Source organism: Nerophis lumbriciformis, linkage group LG08 (genome assembly GCF_033978685.3).
Source record: "Nerophis lumbriciformis linkage group LG08, RoL_Nlum_v2.1, whole genome shotgun sequence".
Taxonomy (NCBI): domain Eukaryota; kingdom Metazoa; phylum Chordata; class Actinopteri; order Syngnathiformes; family Syngnathidae; genus Nerophis; species Nerophis lumbriciformis.
The window spans coordinates 46,743,589-46,770,000 of record NC_084555.2 but is presented as its reverse complement, the minus strand read 5'-3'; the positions used below and the strand labels follow the sequence as shown (position 1 = coordinate 46,770,000).

The window sequence follows — 26,412 nt, the reverse complement described above, 5'->3', positions numbered from 1 at the left end:
TTTCCTTTTGGCTATTAACAAACACAAGTGAGGATGGGCCATATTGCCTCAAATCTTACAAAAATTATGATCATAGAAGGTTCTATCTTCACTTCTGTCAAAACATCATCATTTTTTTTTGTCTGGGTACATTAGCTTTGGGCCATACTACAAATTTGGGAATCGATCCAATACCAAGTAGTACAGGGACAGTATTGATCATACTAATACTGATACTTCATTTGTTTTAAGATTATGTCGATAATAGTGTTTCTGTTTACATTCAAGAGTTTTAGCTTAGCGGTTAGCATGGTTTCTTGTACCCTCCTACAGCGTGTAGTGTAGCATGTTTATCTATTCCTCATCCTCTATAGTCCTCCAGTGATAATGCTACTTTTCGAAACATAATTTGTTTGCCTTTAACACAATAATGTGTTGATTTGAAAAATAAACAAAACACCTTTCAATGAATTATAATATACTACACTCTATTAGCAGTTCATGTATCATTTGTATTGAATATGTCATCTTTTAAATTATAACTATGCAAAGTCTTCTCTAGCTGCACTCATCTGATATGACTGTAGTACTACATATAATGATATGACTGTAGTACTACATATAATCATATGACTGTAGTAATACATATAATGATATGACTAGTACTACATATAATGATATGACTGTAGTACTACATATAATGATATGACTGTAGTACTACATATAGTGATATGACTGTCGTACTACATATGATATGACTGTAGTACTACATATAGTGATATGACTGTAGTAGTACATATAGTGATATGACTGTAGTACTACATATAGTGATATGACTGTAGTACTGCATATAATGATATGACTAGTACTACATATAATGATATGACTGTAGTACTACATATAATGATATGACTGTAGTACTACATATAGTGATATGACTGTAGTACTACATATAGTTATATGATTGTAGTACTGCATATAATTATATGACTGTAGTACTACATATAATTATATGACTGTAGTACTACATATAGTGATATGACTGTAGTACTACATATAATGATATGACTGTAGTACTACATATAGTGATATGACTGTAGTACTACATATAGTGATATGACTGTAGTACTACATATAGTGATATGACTGTAGTACTACATATAACGATATGACTGTAGTACTACATATAGTGATATGACTGTAGTACTACATATAATGATATGACTGTAGTACTACATATAGTGATATGACTGTAGTACAACATATAGTGATATGACTCTAGTACTACATGTAATGATATGACTGTAGTAATACATATAGTGATATGACTGTAGTACTACATATAGTGATATGACTGTAGTACTACATGTAGTGATATGACTGTAGTACTACATAGAGTGATTTGACTGTAGTACTACATAGAGTGATATGACTGTAGTACTACATATGATATGACTGTAGTACTACATATAGTGATATGACTGTAGTACTACATGTAGTGATATGACTGTAGTACTACATATGATATGACTGTAGTAATACATATAGTGATATAACTGTAGTACTACATATAGTGATTTGACTGTAGTACTACATATAGTGATATGACTGTAGTACTACATATGATATGACTAGTACTACGTATAGTGATATGACTGTAGTACTACATGTAGTGATATGACTGTAGTACTACATATAATGATATGACTGTAGTACTACATATAGTGATATGACTGTAGTACTGCATATAGTGATTTGACTGTAGTACTACATATAGTGATTTGACTGTAGTACTACATATAATGATATGACTGTAGTACTACATATAATGATATGACTGTAGTACTACATATAGTATTGCGGTACACAAGTACTCAGTTGCTTATATTATTTAAATGACATGAGTATTTAACAGAGGTGGGTAGTAACGCGCTACATTTACTCCGTTACATCTACTTGAGTAACTTTTGGGATAAATTGTACTTCTAAGAGTAGTTTTAATGCAACTTACTTTTACTTTTACTTGAGTATATTTATAGAGAAGAAACGCTACTTTTACTCCGCTACTTTTATCTACATTCAACTCGCTACTAATTTTTATCGATCTGTTAATGCACGCTTTGTTTGTTTTGGTCTGTCAGACAGACTTTCATAGTGCCTGCGTTACTGGTGACGTTTCACTCCGTTCCACCAATAAAATGCAGTCACTAGTGACGTTTGACTCCGTTCCACCAATCAGATGCAGTCACTGGTGACGTTGGACCAATCAAACAGAGCCAGGCGGTCACATGACCTGACTTAAACAAGTTGAAAAACTTATTGGGGTGTTACCATTTAGTGGTCAATTGTACGGAATATGTACTGTACTGTGCAATCTACTAATACAAGTTTCAATCAATCAATCAAAAGTGTGAAGGAAAAAAGACACTTTTTTATTTCAAACGTACATCCCGTCACAAGCCTAAAGACTGACTGCACAGTTCCTGTCTTCACAATAAAAGTGCCGCTCCATCGCGCCTGCGCTTTCAAAATAAGAGTCTCCGAAAGCCAGCGCAAACAAGCTAGCAAGCTACGGAATTTGCCGCCAATGTATTTCTTGTAAAGTGTGTGAAAACGAATATGGAAGCTGGACAAATAAGATACCAAAAACCAACCGCTTTCATGTGGTATTAGACAGAAAGGAGGAACTTTTTTTCTCCTGCATTTGAAAACGTGGACGTTAAGCACTGCTGTCAGGATTACAATCAATGCAAGTCATCAGAATCAGGTAATACACCAACTTATATTCTTGTCAACATGAAAGAAAGGAATCTATATGTGTTAAACATGCATGTATATTCAGTAAAACACCTTTAGCATGTAAACAAAAACGGCAAAATAAATAAATATAAATGATATACTGTATATATCAATGTATGTGTATATATGTATATATATATATATATATACATATATATATATATATATATATATATATATGATATGTGTGTGTATGTTACTCATCAGTTACTCAGTACTTGAGTAGTTTTTTCACAACATACTTTTTACTTTTACTCAAGTAAATATTTGGGTGACTACTCATTACTTTTACTTGAGTAATAAATCTCTAAAGTAACAGTACTCTTACTTGAGTACAATTTCTGGCTACTCTACCCACCTCTGGTATTTAATAGCACTTACATGAATACTTACTGTAAATACTCAAACTAGCAAGTTCCTCCAGTGGGCGGGGTGCGTTTTTCACAACAGCAAATAACACTTGTGGCTGTAGGCAACCCCCCTGGTGTATTTTTCAACTAATTCCACAAGGAAGACAGCAGCTGCACTCGAAGTATCATCCGCCAGCTTTTAGCCAGCTCTGCATGCGCTGTAAAATGCTTGTGTGAAAGTCACGTGTGTTGACATTGTCGTGCACAATCGGCTGATCGGCGCTGTTAATGCTGACTCGGCAGTCCAGTGCTGTTACGTCATTGGTTGTGTTGTTGCTGTGGTGGACAATATTCTTGTTGGTACATGAGCATGCGGTCAAAGAGAGCCTAGTTGTCCTTTCCACTTTCTCATGCAGTCCACATCATTCAAGTTTAATTAACTTCCCTTTCCAAACACAAAACCAGTAAAGTTGTGTAAATGGTAAATAAAAACAGACTATTATGATTTGCTAATCCTTTTCAACCTATATTCAATTAAAAAGACTGCAAAGACAAGATATTTAATGTTCCAACTGAGAAACTTTTATTTTTTGCAAATATTAGCTCCTTTGGAATTTGATGCGTGCAATATGTTTCAAAAAAGCTGGCAAAAGTGGCAAAAAAGACTGAGAAAGTTGAGGAATTTTCATCAAAAACTTAAATGGAACATGCCACAGGAGAACAGGCTAATTGGGAACAGGTGGGTGCCATGATTGGGTATAAAAGCAGCTTCCATGAAATGCTCAGTCATTCACAAACAAGGACGGGGTGAGGGTCACCACTTTGTCAACAAATGCGTGAGCAAATTGTCGAACAGTTTAAGAATGTGGGGGGGGGCGTGGCCTGCGGGCCTGCAGCGAAGCGGGGTGTGCCACGACCGGCTTCGAGATCAGCGACAGGTTCGTAGATGACACAGGTGAGAGTGTTGGTCTGATCACATGTCGCTCCGTTAAAAGCAGCCGTCGGGAAGGAGAGAGGAGAGTTGTTGGTGGTGGAGAGTTGGCAGTCGGAGCACGAGCGAGAGTGAGAGCGAAGACAGAGGAAAAACCATTCGTTTGCTCACGGGCGAGATTTGACAGACACAAGACATTTGCTGAAAAGCATAAAAGAACATTTATTGTCAAATAAATCATTGTGTGCAAAGAGGACCGAAGCTGTCATGTCCGTCATTGGTGGTCCAAGGAACCCGGAGGGAGGAAGACCTCCACAAAGAACATTTCTCAACCAGCTATTGCAAGGAATTTGGGGATTTCACCATCCACGGTCTGTAATACCATCAAAAGGTTCCGAGAATCTGGAGAAATCACTGCACGTGAGCGGCAAGGCCGTGACCTTCGATCCCTCAGGCAGTACTGCATCAAAAAGTGACATCGGTGTGTAAAGGATATCACCACATGGGCTCACTTCAGAAAACCACTGTCAGTAACTACAGTTCGTCGCTACATCTGTAAATGCAAGTTAAACCTCTACTATGCAAAGCGAAAGCCATTTATCAACAACACCCAGAAACACCGCCGGCTTCACTGGGCCCGAGCTCATCTAAGATGGACTGATGCAAAGTGGAAAAGTGGTCTGACGAGTTTGCAGAGAAGACACTGTCATGTCATTGCTACAATCTGTGAGACTATCGACATAAATCTTTTGGCGGTAAGGCAGAATCTGATTTGTGAGTTTAAGAACAAAATTTCTCAACCAGCCATTGCAAGGAATTTAGGGATTTCACCATCTACGGTCTGTAATATCATCAAAAGGTTCGGAGGATTTGGAGAAATCAATGCACGTGAGCGGCAAAGCCGTGACCTTCGATCCCTCAGGCAGCACTGCATCATAAAGCGACATCAGTGTGTAAAGGATATCACAACATGGGCTCAGGAACGCTTCAGAAAACCACTGTCAGTAACTACAGTTGGTTGCTACATCTGTAAGTGCAAGTTAATACTCTACAATGCAAAGTGAAAGCCATTTATCAACAACACCCAGAAATGCCGCCGGCTTCGCTGGGCCAGAGTTCATCTAAGGTGGACTGATTCAAAGTGGAAAAGTTAAGTTAAAGTTAAAGTACCAATGATTGTCACACACACTAGGTGTGGCGAAATGTGTCCTCTGCATTTGACCCATCCCCTTGTTCACCCCCTGGGAGGTGAGGGGAGCAGTGGGCAGCAGCGGTGCCGCGCCCGGGAATCATTTTTGGTGATTTAACCCCCAATTCCAACCCTTGATGCTGAGTGCCAAGCAGGCAGGTAATGGGTCCCATTTTTATAGTCTTTGGTATGACTCGGCCGGAGTTTGAACTCACAACCTACCGATCTCAGGGCGGACACTCTAACCACTAGGCCACTGAGTAGTGTTCTGAGGTCTGACGAGTCCACATTTCAAATTGTTTTTGGAAACTGTGGAGGTCGTGTCCTCCGGACCAAAGAGGAAAAGAACCATCCGGACTGTTATATGCGCAAAGTTGAAAAGGCAGCATGTGTGATGGTATGGGGGTGTATTAGTGCCCAAGTCATGGGTAACTTACACATCTGTGATGGCACCATTAATGCTGAAAGGTACATACAGGTTTTGGAGCAACATATGTTGCCATCCAAGCAACGTTATCATGGACGCCCCTGCTTATTTCAGCGAAACAATGCCAAGCCACGTGTTACAACAGCGTGGCTTCGTAGTAAAAGAGTGCGGGTACTAGACTGGCCTGCCTGTAGTCCAGACCTGTCTCCAATTGAAAATGTGTGGCGCATTATGAAGCCTAAAATACCACAACGGAGACCCCCGGACTGTTGAACAACTTAAGCTGTACATCAAGCAAGAATGGGAAATAATTCCACCTGAGAAGCTTCAAAAATGTGTCTCCTTAGTTCCCAAACGTTTACTGAGTGTTGTTAAAAGGAAAGGCCATGTAACACAGTGGTAAAAATGCCCCTGTGCCAACTTCTTTGCCATTAAAGTCTAAGTTAATGATTATTTGTAAAAAAAAAAACAAGTTTCTCAGTTGGAACATTAAATATCTCGTCTTTGCATTCTATTCAATTGAATATAAGTTGAAAAGGATTTGCAAATCATTGTATTCTCTTTTTATTTACCATTTACACAATGTGCCAACTTCACTGGTTTTGTGTTTTGTATAATAATATAGTCTTTGACCAAATGAGTTATTGCAACATTTTCCCATCATCCTCACAGTAACTCCTGCATGATTAAATCAGAGTTAGTCATTCTAATCCTACTTGGACTGTAGTATTGTACGTTATTTCAATACTATCGCAGCATTAATAGTACTTTATTACTACATGAATGTTGGTGGTGTTGTTGTGGTTCACTGCTGTGGTCGCTAAGCAACCCTCTGCCCCCCACCCCAATTGCGCAGTAGCGTGGTTCACCTTCGACCCCGCCTCGGCCCACCCGGACATCGTCTTCTCCAACGACAACCTGACGGTGTCGTGCAGCGGCTACGACGACCGCGTGGCCGTGGGCAACACCGCCTTCTCCCGCGGCGTGCACTACTGGGAGATGACGCTGGACCGCTACGACAACCACCCCGACCCCGCCTTCGGGGTGGCGCGGGCCGACGTGCTGAAGGACGTGATGCTGGGCAAGGACGACAAGGCGTGGGCCATGTACGTGGACAACAACCGCTCCTGGTTCATGCACAACAACTCGCACACCAACAGGTACGTTTTTGCGGCTAAATGATCGTAAAGTAGCAAGCAATGTCCGTGCTCTGCTTGTTGGCGGATGCCAGCTGTCATACGTTGTGGTTTTCTACCACATCTGTATTTTTACTCTGTTTTTTTCCATTGGCCAATAAGGATGGAGCCTTGTGAATTCTGCCTAGCAACAAACATATGTCCAATGGATGACATTAACAGGAGAGCAGTTTTTATTGAACTTTAATACATTTTTAATTTACATTTTATACACTATAAAAACATTTTTACTGTAATAACGACTGTAGATTTCCCAGTAAAAAAACTGGAAGGTTAGTCGCCACACATTTTACGGTAAAAATAACAATGATAGTCTTTTTCAATTTACAGTATTGCATTTTACAATTAACAACCGTATATTTTTTCCATAATAAAATTTCAGCTTAGTTTTCAGAATTTTTACATAAAAAATAATATTGGTACTGTTTTTCCATTTACAGTAATTTGGAGTAAAACCCACCATTGACTTTACAGTAAAGAAAATGGCAGCTGGGTCATACCAATTTTACTGTAAAAATAACAGTAGTATGTTTTTTCATTTTCCAGAAATGCATTTTAAATCGACAACTGTAGATTTTACAGTAAAAAAAAAAAATGGAGGCTGTCGCCACAATTTTACGGTAACAATAACAATGGTACTTTTTTTCAATTTACAGTATTGCATGATACAATTAACAATCCTATATTTTCTCCATAAAAAATGTGCAGCTTAGTCTGCAGAATTCTTATGTAAAAATAACGTTGTTACCGTTTTTAATTTACATTTTATACACTATAAAAACATTTTTACTGTAATAACGACTGTAGATTTCACAGTAAAAAACTGGAAGGTTAGTCGCTACACATTTTACGGTAAAAATAACAGTGATAGTCTTTTTCAATTCACAGTATTGCATTTTACAATTAACAACCGTATATTTTTTCCATAATAAAATTTCAGCTTAGTTTTCAGAATTTTGACATAAAGAATAACATTGGTACCGTTTTTCCATTTACAGTAATTTGGAGTAAAACCCACCATTGACTTTACAGTAAAGAAAATGGCAGCTGGGTCATAACAATTTTACAGTAAAAATAACAGTAGTACGTTTTTTAATCTTCCAGTAATGCATTTTAAATCGACAACTGTAGATTTTACAGTAAAAAAAAAAAATGGAGGCTGTCGCCACAATTTTACGGTAAAAATAACAATGGTACTCTTTTTCAATTTACAGTATTGCATGATACAATTAACAATCCTATATTTTCTCCATAAAAAATGTGCAGCTTAGTCTGCAGAATTCTTACGTAAAAATAACATTGGTACCGTTTTTAATTGACATTTTATACACTATAACAACATTTTTACTGTAATTCACTGTAATAATGACTGTAGAGTTCACAGTAAAAAACTGGAAGGTTAGTCGTCACAAATTTTACGGTAAAAATAACAGTGGTACTCTTTTTCAATTTACAGTATTGCATGATACAATTAACAACCGTATATTTTTTCCATAATAAAATTTCAGCTTAGTTTTCGGAATTTTTACATAAAAATAACATTGGTACCGTTTTTCCATTTACAGTAATTTGGAGTAAAACCCACCATTGACTTTACAGTAAAGAAAATGGCAGCTGGGTCATACCAATTTTACTGTAAAAATAACAGTAGTACGTTTTTTCATTTTACAGTAATGCATTTTAAATCAACAACTGTCGATTTTACAGTAAAAAAAAAAAAAAAAAAAGGAGGCTGTCGCCACAATTTTACGGTAAAAATAACAATGGTATTCTTTTTCAATATACAGTATTGCATGATACAATTAACAATCGTATATTTTCTCCATAAAAAATGTGCAGCTTAGTCTGCAGAATTCTTACGTAAAAATAACATTGGTACCGTTTTTAATTTACATTTTATACACTATAAAAACTTTTTTTTTTTTACTGTAATTCACTGTAATAATGACTAAGTTTCACAGTAAAAAAACTGGAAGGTTAGTCACCACAAATTTTACGGTAAAAATAACAGTAGTACTCTTTTTTTAATTTACAGTATTGCATGAAACAATTAACAGCCCTATATTTTTTCCATAATAAAATTTCAGCTAAGTTTTCAGAATTTTTACATATAATAAATACATTGGTACCGTTTGTCCATTTACAGTAATTTGGAGTAAAACCCACCATTCACTTTACAGTAAAGAAACTGGCAGCTGGGTCATAACAATTTTACCGTAAAAATAACAGTAGTATGTTTTTTCATTTTCCAGAAATGCATTTTAAATCGACAACTGTAGATTTTACAGTAAAAAAAAAAAAAGGAGGCTGTCGCCACAATTTTACGGTAAAAATAACAACGGTACTCTTTTTCAATTTACAGTATTGCATGATACAATTAACAACCGTATATTTTTTCCATAATAAAATTTCAGCTTAGTTTTCGGAATTTTTACATACAAATAACATTGGTACCGTTTTTCCATTTACAGTAATTTGGAGTAAAACCCACCATTGACTTTACAGTAAAGAAAATGGCAGCTGGGTCATAACAATTTTACAGTAAAAATAACAGTAGTACGTTTTTTAATCTTCCAGTAATGCATTTTAAATCGACAACTGTAGATTTTACAGTAAAAAAAAAAAGGAGGCTGTCGCCACAATTTTACGGTAAAAATAACAATGGTACTCTTTTTCAATTTAAAGTATTGCATGATACAATTAACAATCGTATATTTTCTCCATAAAAAATGTGCAGCTTAGTCTGCAGAATTCTTACGTAAAAATAACATTGGTACATTAATTGACATTTTATACACTATAAAACATTTTTTTACTGTAATTCACTGTAATAATGACTGTAGAGTTCACAGTAAAAAACTGGAAGTTCAGTCGCCACAAATTTTACGGTAAAAATAACAGTGGTACTCCTTTTTTCAATTCACAGTATTGCACCTGTTGGAAGTATTTCAGCTCATTGGTCCATTTGTGGTCCTCGCAGGACGGACGGCGGTATCAGCAAAGGCGCGACCATCGGCGTGCTGCTGGACTTCACGCGCGGGATCATCATCTTCCTCATCAACGATGAGCAGCAAGGTCCCGTGGCCTTCGAGGGCTTGGAGGGCCTCTACTACCCCGCCATCAGCCTCAACCGAAACGTGCAGGTCAGAAAACCAGAAGAAGAAAACATCACCTCGGTTCCAAGCAAGCTTTAAAATGAACAGAACACGTTGTAAAGCTTATTTAGAAAGTATCAAACACATTTCATTCCTTAAGGCTGATTTGACAAGTTCTTGCATTTGATGATTCAATCTGGAAAGAAAAACACTTCCAAGCTAAGGAGAAAAAAAAATTGGAGGCTTTAATTTCAATCCATTTGCTCCTTGCATGATTATATGATATCATTTAAAGTACTATCATGATCATTGGAGGTGTCCCGATACAACTTGTTCACTTCTGATACCATACCGATATTGAAGCTTTAACAATTGTCTCACACAAATATTAATCCGATACGAGGTGGCGACTTTTAAAGTCATTTTGATAGTAGGCTAATATAGACGCATCATGTGTTGTCTTCATTACAACACTTATATAAGACTTTTAAAGTCATTTTGATAGTAGGCTATTACAGCTAATATAGACACTTACGTCATGTGTTGTCTTCATTATAACACGTATATAAGACTTTTAAAGTCATTTTGATAGTAGGCTATTACAGCTAATATAGACACTTACGTCATGTGTTGTCTTCATTATAACACGTATATAAGACTTTTAAAGTCATTTTGATAGTAGGCTAATATAGCTAATATAGACATCATGTGTTGTCTTCATTATAAGACTTTTTTAAGACTTTTAAAGTCATTTTGATAGTAGGCTAATATAGCTAATATAGACATATCATGTGTTGTCTTCATTATAACACTTGTATAAGACTTTTAAAGTCATTTTGATAGTAGGCTAATATAGACACTTACGTCATGTGTTGCCTTCATTATAAGACTTATAAGACTTTTAAAGTCATTTTGATAGTAGGCTAATATAGACACTTACATCATGTGTTGCCTTCATTATATCACTTATATAAGACTTTTAAAGTCATTTTGATAGTAGGCTAATATAGCTAATATAGACACTTACGTCATGTGTTGCTTTCATTATAACACTTATATAAGACTTTTAAAATCATGTTGATAGTAGGCTAATACATCTAATATAGACACTTACATCATGTGTTGTCTTCATTATAACACTTATATAAGACTTTTAAAGTCATTTTGATAGTAGGCTATTATAGCTAATAGAGACACTTACGTCATGTGTTGCTTTCATTATAACACTTATATAAGACTTTTAAAGTCATTTTGATAGTAGGCTATTATAGCTAATAGAGACACTTACGTCATGTGTTGCCTTCATTGTAAGACTTATAAGACTTTTAAAGTCATTTTGATAGTAGGCTAATATAGACACTTACATCATGTGTTGTCTTCATTATAACACGTATATAAGACTTTTAAAGTCATTTTGATAGTAGGCTAATACAGACACTTACGTCATGTGTTGCCTTCATTATAAGACTTATAAGACTTTTAAAGTCATTTTGATAGTAGGCTAATATAGACACTTACATCATGTGTTGCTTTTATTATAACACTTATATAAGACTTTTAAAATCATGTTGATAGTAGGCTAATACATCTAATATAGACACTTACATCATGTGTTGTCTTCATTATAACACTTATATAAGACTTTTAAAGTCATTTTGATAGTAGGCTATTATAGCTAATAGAGACACTTACGTCATGTGTTGCCTTCATTGTAAGACTTATAAGACTTTTAAAGTCATTTTGATAGTAGGCTAATATAGACACTTACATCATGTGTTGTCTTCATTATAACACATATATAAGACTTTTAAAGTCATTTTGATAGTAGGCTAATACAGACACTTACGTCATGTGTTGCCTTCATTATAAGACTTATAAGACTTTTAAAGTCATTTTGATAGTAGGCTAATATAGACACATCATGTGTTGTCTTCATTATAACACGTATATAAGACTTTTAAAGTCATGTTGATAGTAGGCTAATATAGACACTTACATCATGTGTTGTCTTCATTATAACACTTATATAAGACTTTTAAAGTCATTTTGATAGTAGGCTATTATAGCTAATATAGACACTTACGTCACGTGTTGCCTTCATTATAAGACTTATAAGACTTTTAAAGTCATTTTGATAGTAGGCTAATATTGACACTTACATCATGTGTTGTCTTCATTATAACACTTATATAAGACTTTTAAAGTCATTTTGATAGTAGGCTATTATAGCTAATATAGACACTTACGTCATGTGTTGCCTTCATTGTAAGACTTATAAGACTTTTAAAGTCATTTTGATAGTAGGCTAATATAGACACTTACATCATGTGTTGTCTTCATTATAACACGTATATAAGACTTTTAAAGTCATTTTGATAGTAGGCTAATATAGACACTTACGTCATGTGTTGCCTTCATTATAAGACTTATAAGACTTTTAAAGTCATTTTGATAGTAGGCTAATATAGACACTTACATCATGTGTTGTCTTCATTATAACACGTATATTAGACTTTTAAAGTCATTTTGATAGTAGGCTATTATAGCTAATATAGACACTTACATCATGTGTTGCCTTCATTATATCACTTATATAAGACTTTTAAAGTAATTTTGATAGTAGGCTAATATAGCTAATATAGACACTTACATCATGTGTTGTCTTCATTATAACACTTATGACTTTTAAAGTCATTTTGATAGTAGGCTATTATAGCTAATATAGACGCTTACATCATGTGTTGTCTTCATTATAACACTTATATAAGTTGTTTAAAGTCATTTTGATAGTAGGCTAATATAGCTAATATAGACACTTACATCATGTGTTGTCTTCATTATAACACTTATATAAGACTTTTAAAGTCATTTTGATAGTAGGCTAATATAGACACTTACATCATGTTTTGTCTTCATTATAACACGTATATAAGACTTTTAAAGTCATTTTGATAGTAGGCTAATATAGACACTTACGTCATGTGTTGCCTTCATTATAAGACTTATAAGACTTTTAAAGTCATTTTGATAGTAGGCTAATATAGACACTTACATCATGTGTTGTCTTCATTATAACACGTATATTAGACTTTTAAAGTCATTTTGATAGTAGGCTATTATAGCTAATATAGACACTTACATCATGTGTTGCCTTCATTATATCACTTATATAAGACTTTTAAAGTCATTTTGATAGTAGGCTAATATAGCTAATATAGACACTTACATCATGTGTTGTCTTCATTATAACACGTATATAAGACTTTTAAAGTCATTTTGATAGTAGGCTAATATAGCTAATATAGACATATCATGTGTTGTCTTCATTATAACACTTATATAAGACTTTTAAAGTCATTTTGATAGTCGGCTATTATAGCTAATATAGACAGTTACGTCATGTGTTGCCTTCATTGTAAGACTTATAAGACTTTTAAAGTCATTTTGATAGTAGGCTAATATAGACACTTACATCATGTGTTGTCTTCATTATAACACGTATATAAGACTTTTAAAGTCATTTTGATAGTAGGCTAATATAGACACTTACGTCATGTGTTGCCTTCATTATAAGACTTATAAGACTTTTGAAGTCATTTTGATAGTAGGCTAATATAGACACATCATGTGTTGTCTTCATTATAACACGTATATAAGACTTTTAAAGTCATGTTGATAGTAGGCTAATATAGACACTTACATCATGTGTTGTCTTCATTATAACACTTATATAAGACTTTTAAAGTCATTTTGCTAGTAGGCTATTATAGCTAATATAGACACTTACGTCATGTGTTGCTTTTATTATAACACTTATACAAGACTTTTAAAATCATGTTGATAGTAGGCTAATACATCTAATACAGACACTTACATCATGTGTTGTCTTCATTATAACACTTATATAAGTTGTTTAAAGTCATTTTGATAGTAGGCTAATATAGCTAATATAGACACTTACATCATGTGTTGTCTTCATTATAACACTTATATAAGACTTTTAAAGTCATTTTGATAGTAGGCTATTATAGCTAATATAGACACTTACGTCATGTGTTGCCTTCATTGTAAGACTTATAAGACTTTTAAAGTCATTTTGATAGTAGGCTAATATAGACACTTACATCATGTGTTGTCTTCATTATAACACGTATATAAGACTTTTAAAGTCATTTTGATAGTATGCTAATATAGACACTTATGTCATGTGTTGCCTTCATTATAAGACTTATAAGACTTTTAAAGTCATTTTGATAGTAGGCTAATATAGACACTTACATCATGTGTTGTCTTCATTATAACACGTATGTAAGACTTTTAAAGTCATTTTGATAGTAGGCTAATACATCTAATATAGACACATCATGTGTTGTCTTCATTATAACACTTATATAAGTTTTTTAAAGTCATTTTGATAGTAGGCTAATATAGCTAATATAGACACTTACATCATGTGTTGTCTTCATTATAACACTTATATAAGACTTTTAAAGTCATTTTGATAGTAGGCTATTATAGCTAATATAGACACTTACGTCATGTGTTGCCTTCATTGTAAGACTTATAAGACTTTTAAAGTCATTTTGATAGTAGGCTATTATAGCTAATATAGACACTTACGTCATGTGTTGCCTTCATTGTAAGACTTATAAGACTTTTAAAGTCATTTTGATAGTAGGCTAATATAGACACTTACATCATGTGTTGTCTTCATTATAACACGTATATAAGACTTTTAAAGTCATTTTGATAGTAGGCTAATAGAGACACTTACGTCATGTGTTGCCTTCATTATAAGACTTATAAGACTTTTAAAGTCATTTTGATAGTAGGCTAATATAGACACATCATGTGTTGTCTTCATTATAACACTTATATAAGACTTTTAAAGTCATTTTGATAGGCTATTATAGCTAATATAGACACTTACATCATGTGTTGCTTTTATTATAACACTTATATAAGACTTTTAAAGTCATTTTGATAGTAGGCTAATATAGACACTTACATCATGTGTTGTCTTCATTATAACACTTATATAATACTTTTAAAGTCATTTTGATAGTAGGCTATTATAGCCAATATTGACACTTACATCATGTGTTGTCTTCATTATAACACTTATATAAGACTTTTAAAGTCATTTTGATAGTAGGCTATTATAGCTAATATAGACACTTACGTCATGTGTTGCTTTCATTATAACACTTATATATACGGCTTTTCATTTTTTGCAGCTCCAGACAGATTTGTTTTTTGTATTTTTGGTCCAAGATGGCTCTTTCAACATTTTGGGTTGCCGGCCCCTGGCTTAGCTGTTGTGTAGCTGCTCGCTCCTAGTAGCCTAATAGCAGACCATGTTTACCTTTTGTGAATGACTTGACTAAAACAGGAGAAAAGACCAACCTTGTGTGTTATTGGAGGACATTTCGATGGTTTTTTTTATACTGCTATCACATCAATATTCAGCATCTATATGGGATCGAGACTGTAGTCCCTAGAGAAAACAAAAACACCTGAGTGGGTGTCAGGAGGCCAAATGAAGTGTGTGGAATGTGGAGCAACAGCGCCCCTCTCAGGCCTCATGTTTGTGCTTCTCTGCAGGTCACACTGCACACTGGCCTCCCCATCCCTGATTTCTACACACCTGGGGAGGTGGATCCCAACAACGCTATGTGCTAAAAGCCACAACTCCTGTTAGCGCCACCTTGTGGACACAGCCGTCCCTCCTCCTCCATCACGCCTGGCCTTGGACACATGAAGCATCAACAACATACGAGACGTCAGTGCTTCACCAAACTGCCATTTAGCAGAGCGAGCGGTTCATGTTATTGTTATTATTATTATTATTATATATAATACATATTATTATAATATGGGGCAGTGGGTAAGGAGACAAGCACAATAACGTACTGAATGACATGAGATGTGCTCTAGTGTATATTTCTATAGGTGTATATTTCTACTTGATGGTTGTGGCGTAGCGTGTGTGAGCTTTGTGTGAGTGGGTGTGTGGGTGTGGAGGAAACAAAAGCACAGTGACAAACAAAGGTTTATTATTTGTACTTTTTTCTAATATTGTCGCTGAAAACATTTTAAAGCTGCAAGTATTTACCGTACAGTAGATTGGGTGGGATTTCGGGGGCTTGTACGGGATGACCAGAGAGAGCGTTGTCCAATTTAAAACGTCTCAAGGAATATTCATAATATTAGGTACACCTGCAGTTGGTCCACGGCGGGACAAACACAACGGTGCCGACTTTTGAGGAGCGTCAGCGACTGTTCTTAATATTTTGACCTTGCTGAATATTAAAAAGCAGCTCTCAGTTTCCAGGCAGTCCAGTTGTACACGACTACAACTACAATAATTAAAATATATTTGAGGGAGACCTTGGACATATTTGTCAACAATTAAAAACACATCAGCCGTAGCTGTTAATGCTAATGTTTTTTGATTCGACCCTAATTAAAGACCATGTGCGCGTCAACTATAGCACAGTTTGCCATTGATTGAATTGAGCGTTATTTAGGGCACGTGAGGTAATAAAGTGCAGTGCAGTTAAGACTAAATGCATTGCACCACTTCTTTCGAATCTAAATCAATTATTTTTTTAAATACATTTTTAAAAAATTATGGTAACTTTAATTCACATTCAATCATGAACCTTTTCTTTATTCTGACTTTGACTTCTGAATTTACAATCACGATTCTTAATTTTGATTCAGAATCGGTTCATTTTCCAAAGTAAATTTTTTTTTAAAGAATAATTTTGATAATACATTTTGAAATATATATAGATATATAACATGTTTTTTTTAAATTGATTCTTATGTGTGTGTGTGTGTGTGTGTAATATATATATATATATATATATATATATATATATATGTATATGTATATATATATATATGTATATATGTATATATATATATATATATACTGTGTATATATACACATATATATACTGTATATATATATATTACATATATATATACTGTATATATACACATATATATACTATATATATACACATATATATATCTCCATATGTATATATATATAGACACATTATATATATATATATACATACATATACACATATTTATATATATATATATATATATATATATATATATATATATATATATATATATATATATATATATATGTATGTATATGTCTGTATATGTCTATATATGTGTGTGTGTATATATATATACATATGGAGATATATATATGTGTATGTATATATGTATATTTGTATGTATATGTGAATATATATGTATTTTGATTCACATACAATCACGATTCTTAATTTTGATTCAGAATCGGTTCATTTTCCAAAGTAAATTTTTTTTTAAAGAATAATTTTGATAATACATTTTGAAATATATATAGATATATAACATGTTTTTTTTAAATTGATTCTTATGTGTGTGTGTGTAATATATATATATATATATATATACATATATATATATATACACATATATATATACACATATATATATGTATATATACATATATATATACTGTATATATACACACATATATATACTGTATATATATACACATATATACTGTATATATACACATATATATGTATATATGTATATATATATACTGTATATATACACATATATATACTGTATATATATACACATATATACTGTATATATACACATATATATACTATATATATATATATACACATATATATATCTCCATATGTATATATATAGACACATTATATATATATATATATATATATATATATATATATACATACATATACACATATTTTTATATATATATATATATATATATATATATATATATATACATATATGTATATGTCTATATATGTGTGTGTATATATATACATATGGAGATATATATATGTGTATGTATATATATATATATATATATATATATATATACATATATGTATATGTCTATATATGTGTGTATATATATACATATGGAGATATATATATGTGTATGTATATATGTATATTTGTATGTATATGTGAATATATATGTATATGTGAATACACTGTGTGTATATATATATATATATATATATATATATACATATATATACAGTATGTGTATGTATATATGTACAGTATATTTGTATGTATATGTGAATATATATGTATATGTGAATACACTGTGTATGTATGTGTATATATATATATATATATATATATATATATATATATATATGTATACATACATGTATATATATATATTTTTTTTTTTTTAATGTAAGAATCTATTTTTAAAAACGCATTCTTTAGGCCATCTTTGCGCTTATTCGCTGTGCCTCTACGTCATACGTCAGCAGCCAAGGGGAGCTTTTGTAACCTGTTTTGAAAAAGGGTTTTATCGTCACCCCAAAAATGAACTCAAACTTAACGGTGAGTCGCTATAGGATTCACATTCCTTACGTCTGCGCTTTGGCACACGTGAGCACCATTATTCCGCTCTACTGAAACAGTGGCATGGAAACAGGAGTTCAGAACACATCCTCTAAAATAATCAACTCGTGGTGTCATTACGTGTACCAAAATCACCAAAAATAAGTACTATTATTTTTATGATGTATTTTCTTGCAGGTGTGCCTAATGTTGCGGCCTATTGAATAGGTTCACACATACATACATACATACATATATACTGTACATATACATACAAATGTACATAAACATGCGGTGCTAGCCTGTGTTTGTCCAGCGATGGCTTCTCCCGCCGCTCTTCGATACTCGATAAACGTAAGCGTCCACTGAGCCACTTGTGACGCCTGGCGTCGCCTGCTGCTACTTATAACAATAAGTGAAGGAAATCAACAACATTATTGAATCATAAGAAAAAGTAGAAGTGTGTTGCCATGACAACAACATCACTCGCACACGAGCAGAATGACTAAAACAGGATTTTTGTCCATTTTACTCTTCAACATTTCAATGTTGTGGAATAAAGTCAACTCAGTGGACGGAATGTAAACGTGTGTGTTGTCAGAGCAGGGCATATGGGTGTGTGTGTGTGTGTGAGATATATATAGCTAAATATATATATATATATATATATAGCTAAATATAGTAGATTATGATTGTCTATCGCAGCTTTTATCAATAACAGTTTTTTGCGCAGTCGCTGGGCGATACTGGCTCTTATATATCTGTATGTACATATTCACGTGCGTGTGTGTGTAATAGTATCAGTTGATATTATTTACATTGTTACACAACAAAATAGAACATAATTTCTGTTCAAATTTAATTCAACATGATGGTTATATTTATCCTCTATTACCAGATGACCGCTACATTATTATTATTATTATTATTATTATTACTATTATTATTATTATCATTTGAGCCTGTGTTTTCTTGTAAATGTGAATATTCAATAAAAGAGTATGAAGCAACTACTTCCAATACCTGAGAGTTCAAGAGCCTGAAATATTTGTATAAAATTATAATTCAATAGATATAACTTGTACACTCAACAAAATACATTTTTACAGTACATCCCAAGCACATTTTACTTGTACTATTAAAAAAAAAATCTTCATATATTATACCGATATTTGAAAATAAAGACACTAATGTATCTTTGCAATGCAAAATTACATATATATATATATATATATATATATATATATATATATATATATATATATATATACATATATATATATGATTTAGGTACAAATATTGTATAGGATATTTATATAATATGTATTTGTAAATTTTGCCATCTTATATTTGTAAATTAAAGCATTTCAACTTCTTTTTATGTGATTAGGAATGGTAAAATATCAGTCAAATAGAATGATAATGAACTATAGACCTATAGTATATGAAATAGAAAATGATACAACACATCAATCTTATGGAATTTTTTTTTTTAAGGTTTTTATATATTGGCTGATTTGCTGTGGCGAAATGAAAATATGATTGTACAATAAATAATAGCAAAAATACGTGATTATTAAAATATTTTTTTGTCCATCATCCATCCATTTTCTACCGCTTGTCCCAATAATTTTTATTTTATTATTTAAACATTAAAAAAAAAAAAAAAAAAAAATAAAATATATATATATATATATATATATATATATGTATATATATATATATATATATATATATATATATATATATACACACACACACACACACACACACACACACAGGGGCGCCGAAAAGGGGGTGTAAAGGAGACGGATTCTAGGGGCCCATGATGGAGGGGGGGCCCAGAGAGGCCCCTAATGATGATGAAATTATAATACAGAAAAAATAATGACACTGTGTTGGGGGCCCTGTAAAGATTATTTTCATGGGGCCCAAAATCCCTAGCGGCGCCCCTGCACACACACACAGGAGAGTTATATATATATATGTGTGTGTATATAATATTTTCAAACGTTCTCATATTATCATTATCAGTACATTGGTCAAAAAGTATTTACCATATTTTGAAAGGTTATAATATCAATATTATAATTATTTGTTTGTAAAAAAAAAAAAAAAAAATCCATATTGTTCATTTATTTATTTATTACATTTTAAAAATGTTCCCATATAATATTGTCAATTTTATTATAATTACATTGGTCAAAACAAGTATTTATTATATTTTGAAAGGTTCTCATAATTATTTTTTTGTAAATAAATCCATATGTATTTATTATATTTTAAAATGTCCCCATGTAAAAAAAAAATTTTTTGGAATGTTCCATTTTATTATAGTAAATATTATTATAAATATATTTGCTGTCCTGAAATTATTCCTTCTTAAAAAAATATATTTTTAAAAAAAGCATAAAAGTGGGAATGCTGGGAGCTGATTGGCTGAGAGGTTATATAATCAAAGCATTATGTAAAACAAAGATAATGACATTGATGTTGTCACGTGACTTTGTTGGCCCCGGAAATAGCTTTACTTCCTGGAGCGACATTCCCGCCCTCGTCTTGCATTGACCAATAGGAGCAGCGGCAGCAGGGGGCGGAGTCTATCACCTGAACACAAACTCGTCCTCACCTCCGCAGCGCCACTTCAACTTTCCAGCGTCCCGCACCGACACGGTCCTCAGACCCAGTAGACCCAGTAGACCCCCCGCACCTCACACCCAGACCCAGTCCCTCGACCGAGACCCGGACCAAGACTCGAAGCAAACATGGCCACGCCGCTGAGCGACCAGGAGAAGCGCAAGCAGATCAGCATCCGGGGTATCGTGGGCGTGGAGAACGTGGCGGAGCTGAAGAAAGGTTTTAATCGCCACCTGCACTTCACTCTGGTCAAAGACAGAAACATCGCCACTCCCAGAGATTACTACTTTGCTCTGGCGCACACCGTCAGAGACCACCTGGTGGGAAGGTGGATCAGAACCCAGCAGTTCTACTATGAAGCTGACCCCAAGGTAAAATCAGCAAGTGTTTGGGAATGTGTCCCACTAAACAAACACCGACTGGAAACTGCAATAGAAATGCATCACAATTACACAAAATAATTTTCACAAACACAATTTATAGCAATATTTTTATTGCAGTTTGCAAACTATATTGACAATAATGAACATTTCAATGAATCATTAAAATTGTAATGGGGGCCAACACACAACATTCACACTCTCCTTTTTTTTTTTTTATTAATCAATTATTTTAGAAATTATTTATGTTGTAAACAATAGATGATTAATTTAAAACCTATTTTTGCTGTTAAAATATATATACATTTAAAATGTTTTGCTATTGAAGGGTTACAAATAATTTAATAGGGTTTCTGTTGTAAAAAAAAAAATTGTGGAAATATCAATAATACTAATATTAAACCAAACTATATTGACAATAATGAAGATTTTGCTCAATGAATCATTAAAATTGTAATGGGGGCCAACACAGATAGACAACATTCACACTCCCCCTTTTTTTTTTTTATTAATAAATTATTTAAAAAAATATTTATGTTTTAAACAATAGATGATTAATTTAAAACCTATTTATGCTGTTAAAAATATATATTTTTAATTTTTTTGCTATGGAAGGGTTACAAATAATTTAATAGGGTTTCTGTTGTAAAAAGAAAAAAATGTGTGAAAATATCAATAATACTAAATACTAGTATTAAATACTAATGCTAAATTATTTATGTTGTAAACAATAGATGATTAAGTTAAAACCTAATTTTGCTGTTAAAATATATATCTTTTTAAATTTTTTTGCTATGGAAGGGTTACAAATAATTTAATAGGGTTTCTGTTGTAAAAAAAAAAAAATTGTGAAAATATCAATAATACTAAATACTAATGCTAAATTTTTTATGTTGTAAACATTAGATGATCAATTTAAAACCTATTTATGCTGTTAAAAAAAGTAAAAAAAAAAAAAGTTTGCTATGGAAGGGTTAAAAATAATTAAAAAGGTTTCTGTTGTAAAAAAATCATTTTTGAAAATATCAATAATACTAAATACTAATATTAAATACTAATACTAAATCATTTAGTTTGTAAACAATAGATGATTAAGTTAAAACCTATTTTTGCTGTTAAAATATATACATTTTTTTAATTTTTTGCTATGGAAGGGTTACAAATAATTTAATAGGGTTTCTGTTGAAAAACATTTTTTTTTATAAATATCAATAATACTAATGCTAAATTATTTATGTTGTAAACAATAGATGATTAATTTAAAACCTATTTATGCTGTTAAAAAAAAGTTAAAAAAAAAAAAAAATTTGCTATGGAAGGGTTAAAAATTATTTAAAAGGTTTCTGTTGTAAAAAAAATCATTTGTGAAAATATCAATAATACTAATTACTAATATTAAATACTAATACTAAATCATTTATTTTGTAAACAATAGATGATTAAGTTAAAACCTATTTTTGCTGTAAAAATATATATATATTTTTTTACATTTTTTGCTATGGAAGGGTTACAAATAATTTAATAGGGTTTCTGTTGTAAAAAAATTTTTTTGTGAAAATATAAATACTAATATTAAATACTAGTGCTAAATTATTTATGTTGTAAACAATAGATGATTAATTTAAAACCTATTTATGCTGTTAAAAAAAAGTTTAAAAAAAAATGTTGCTATGGAAGGGTTAAAAATAATTTAAAAGGTTTCTGTTGTAAAAAACTCATTTGTGAAAATATCAATACTAAATACTAATATTAAATACTAATACTAAATCATTTAGTTTGTAAACAATAGATGATTAAGTTAAAACTTATTTTTGCTGTTAAAATATATACATTTTTTAAATTTTTTGCTATGGAAGGGTTACAAATAATTTAATAGGGTTTCTGTTGTAAAACAAAAAAAATTGTGAAAATATCAATAATACTAATATTAAATACTAATGCTAAATTATTTATGTTGTAAACAATAGATGATTAATTTAAAACCTATTTATGCTGTTAAAAAAAAGTTTAAAAAAAAATGTTGCTATGGAAGGGTTAAAAATAATTAAAAAGGTTTCTGTTGTAAAAAAATCATTTTTGAAAATATCAATAATACTAAATACTAATATTAAATACTAATACTAAATCATTTAGTTTGTAAACAATAGATGATTAAGTTAAAACCTATTTTTGCTGTTAAAATATATACATTTTTTTAATTTTTTGCTATGGAAGGGTTACAAATAATTTAATAGGGTTTCTGTTGAAAAACATTTTTTTTTATAAATATCAATAATACTAATGCTAAATTATTTATGTTGTAAACAATAGATGATTAATTTAAAACCTATTTATGCTGTTAAAAAAAAGTAAAAAAAAAAAAAAAAATTTGCTATGGAAGGGTTAAAAATTATTTAAAAGGTTTCTGTTGTAAAAAAAATCATTTGTGAAAATATCAATAATACTAATTACTAATATTAAATACTAATACTAAATCATTTATTTTGTAAACAATAGATGATTAAGTTAAAACCTATTTTTGCTGTAAAAATATATATATATTTTTTTACATTTTTTGCTATGGAAGGGTTAAAAAATAATTTAATATGGTTTCTGTTGTAAAAAAATATATAATTTGTGAAAATGTCAATAATAAAACTAAAAGGGTGAGTTGGGAAAAAAAATTATAAATCATTTCAAAACTGTTTTGTTTTTCTAAAAATAAAATATTTTTCATTTGCCAAAATATCTGTATTTTTTGGAAATGATATTACTAAATAAGTTTCCAACTATTTCTATTGCAAAAACAAGTCAGATGATACTAAACTTTTTAAAAAAAAACATTTTCAGTTAAATAAAATATTTTGGAAACAATTCTGTTGTTAAAGACTATATACAATTGATAGTATCGTGGTTTGCAAACTATATTGACAATAATGAACATTTTGCTCAATGAATCATTAAAATTGTAATGGGGGCCAACACAGACAACATTCACACTCCCCTTTTTTTTTTTTTATTAATAAATTATTTAAAAAAATATTTATGTTTTAAACAATAGGTGATTAATTTAAATCCTATTTATGCTGTTAAAAATATATATTTTTTAATGTTTTGCTATGGTAGGGTTACATGTTGTCTGTCTATCTGTGTTGGCCCTGCGATGAGGTGGCGACTTGTCCAGGGTGTACCCTGCCTTCCGCCCGATTGTAGCTGAGATAGGCTCCAGCGCCCCCCGCGACACCAAAGGGAATAAGCGGTAGATAATGGATGGATGGATGGATGGGTTACAAATAATTTAATAGGGTTTCTGTTGTAAAAAGAAAAAAAATTGTGAAAATGTCAATAATACTAAATACTAATATTAAACTCTAATACTAAATTATTTATGTTGTAAACAATAGATGATTAATTTAAAACCTATTTATGCTGTTAAAAATATATATTTTAAACATTTTGCTATGGAAGGGTTAAAAAATAATTTAATATGGTTTCTGTTGTAAAAAAAAAAAATTGTTAAAATGTCAATACTAATACTAAATACTAATTCTAAATTATTTATGTTGTAAACAATAGATGATTACAGCTCAGTGGCCTAGTGGTTAGTGTCCGCCCTGAGATCGGTAGGTTGTGAGTTCAAACCCCGGCCGAGTCATACCAAAGACTAAAAATGGGACCCATTACCTCCCTGCTTGGCACTCAGCATCAAGGGTTGGAATTGGGGGTTAAATCACCAAAATGATTCCCGAGCGTGGCGACCGCTGCTGCTCACTGCTCCCCTCACTTCCCAGGGGGTGGAACAAGGGCATGGGTCAAACGCAGAGAGTAATTTCATTGTGTGTGACTATCAGTGGTACTTTAATTTAAAACCTATTTATGCTGTTAAAAATATATATATTTTTAATTTTTGCTATGAAAGGGTTAAAAAAATAATTTATGGTTTCTGTTGTAAAAAAAAAAATCATTGGTGAAAATGTCAATAATAATACTAAAAGGCTGAGTTAAAAAAAAAATATATATATAAATAATTTTAAAACTATTTTGTTTTTCTAAAAATAAGATCTTGTTCAAACTATTATTACATTTGAAAAAAAATCTGTATTTTTTGCAAACAATATTACTAAATAAGTTTCCAACTATTTCTATTGCAAAAACAAATCAGATGATACTCAACCATTTTATAACATTTTCAGTTGAATAAAATATTTTGGAAACAATTCTGTTTTAAAAAAAAGAACTATAAAAAATTGATAGTCAATCATTTCTAAACTTTCTGTTCTGAAAATAATCATATGATACGAACTCATTTAAAACAGTTTAATGATATAATGTTAAGTATTTCTGTTGTAAACAGTAGATATAATATATCAATATTTGAAAACAATTTCTATTGTAAAAAAAAACAAAAAACTATAAGATATTTTTAAATCATCCATCCATCCATATTCTTCCACTTATGCAAAGTCAGGTTGCGGGGGCAGCAGCCTAAGCAGGGAAGCCCATACTTCCCTCTCCCAAGCCACTTCATCCAGCTCCTCCTGGGGGATCCCGAGGCGTTCCCAGGCCAGCTGGGAGACATAGTCTTCCCAACATGTCTTGGGTCTTCCACGTGGCCGGTCAGACATGCCCTAAACACCTCCCAGGGAGGCGTTCGGTTGGCATTCTGACCAGATGCCTGAACCACCTCATCTGGCTCCTCTCGATGTGGAGGAGGAGCGGCTTTACTTTGAGCTCCTCCCGAATGATAGAGCTGCTCACCCTATCTCTAAAGGAAAGCCCCGCCACCCGACAAAGAAAACTAATTTCGGCCGTTTGTACCCGTGATCTTGTCCTTTCGGTCATAACCCAAAGCTCATGACCATAGGTGAGGGTGGGAACCGACCGGCCAATTGAGAGCTTTGCCTTCTGGCTCAGCTCCTTCTTCACCACAACGGATCGATACAGCGTCCGCATTACTGAAGACCCTGCACCGATCCGCCTGTTGTTCTCATGATCCACTCCTCCCTGTATCATGGACAAGAGTCCT

General features: G+C 32.1%; 2 protein-coding genes across 7 annotated transcripts in view; both read left to right on the top strand.

Moving 5' to 3' along the window:
• The window catches only part of trim9 (tripartite motif containing 9), a 73,737-nt gene extending 56,932 nt beyond the window's left edge, over nt 1–16,805 (top strand). For 2 of the 6 annotated variants that reach the window (XM_061969079.1, XM_061969077.1), the window contains 3 exons: nt 6,535–6,835; nt 9,798–10,014; nt 15,571–16,805. In XM_061969079.1, the coding sequence (XP_061825063.1) occupies nt 6,535–6,835; nt 9,798–10,014; nt 15,571–15,648 (596 nt within the window). In that variant the 3' untranslated portion in view covers nt 15,649–16,805. Of the gene's footprint in view, nt 1–6,531; nt 6,836–9,797; nt 10,015–15,570 lie in introns of all 6 variants that reach the window. The other 4 variants (XM_061969081.1, XM_061969080.1, XM_061969078.1 and 1 more) reach the window with 2 other exon arrangements.
• A 4,190-nt stretch (nt 16,806–20,995) lies between these two features.
• Nucleotides 20,996–26,412, top strand: part of pygl (phosphorylase, glycogen, liver) — a 53,145-nt gene continuing 47,728 nt past the window's right edge. Inside the window, exon 1 of the mRNA XM_061969071.1 lies at nt 20,996–21,398. Coding sequence (XP_061825055.1) covers nt 21,156–21,398 — 243 coding nt within the window. The 5' untranslated portion in view covers nt 20,996–21,155. The remainder of the gene's footprint in view (nt 21,399–26,412) is intronic.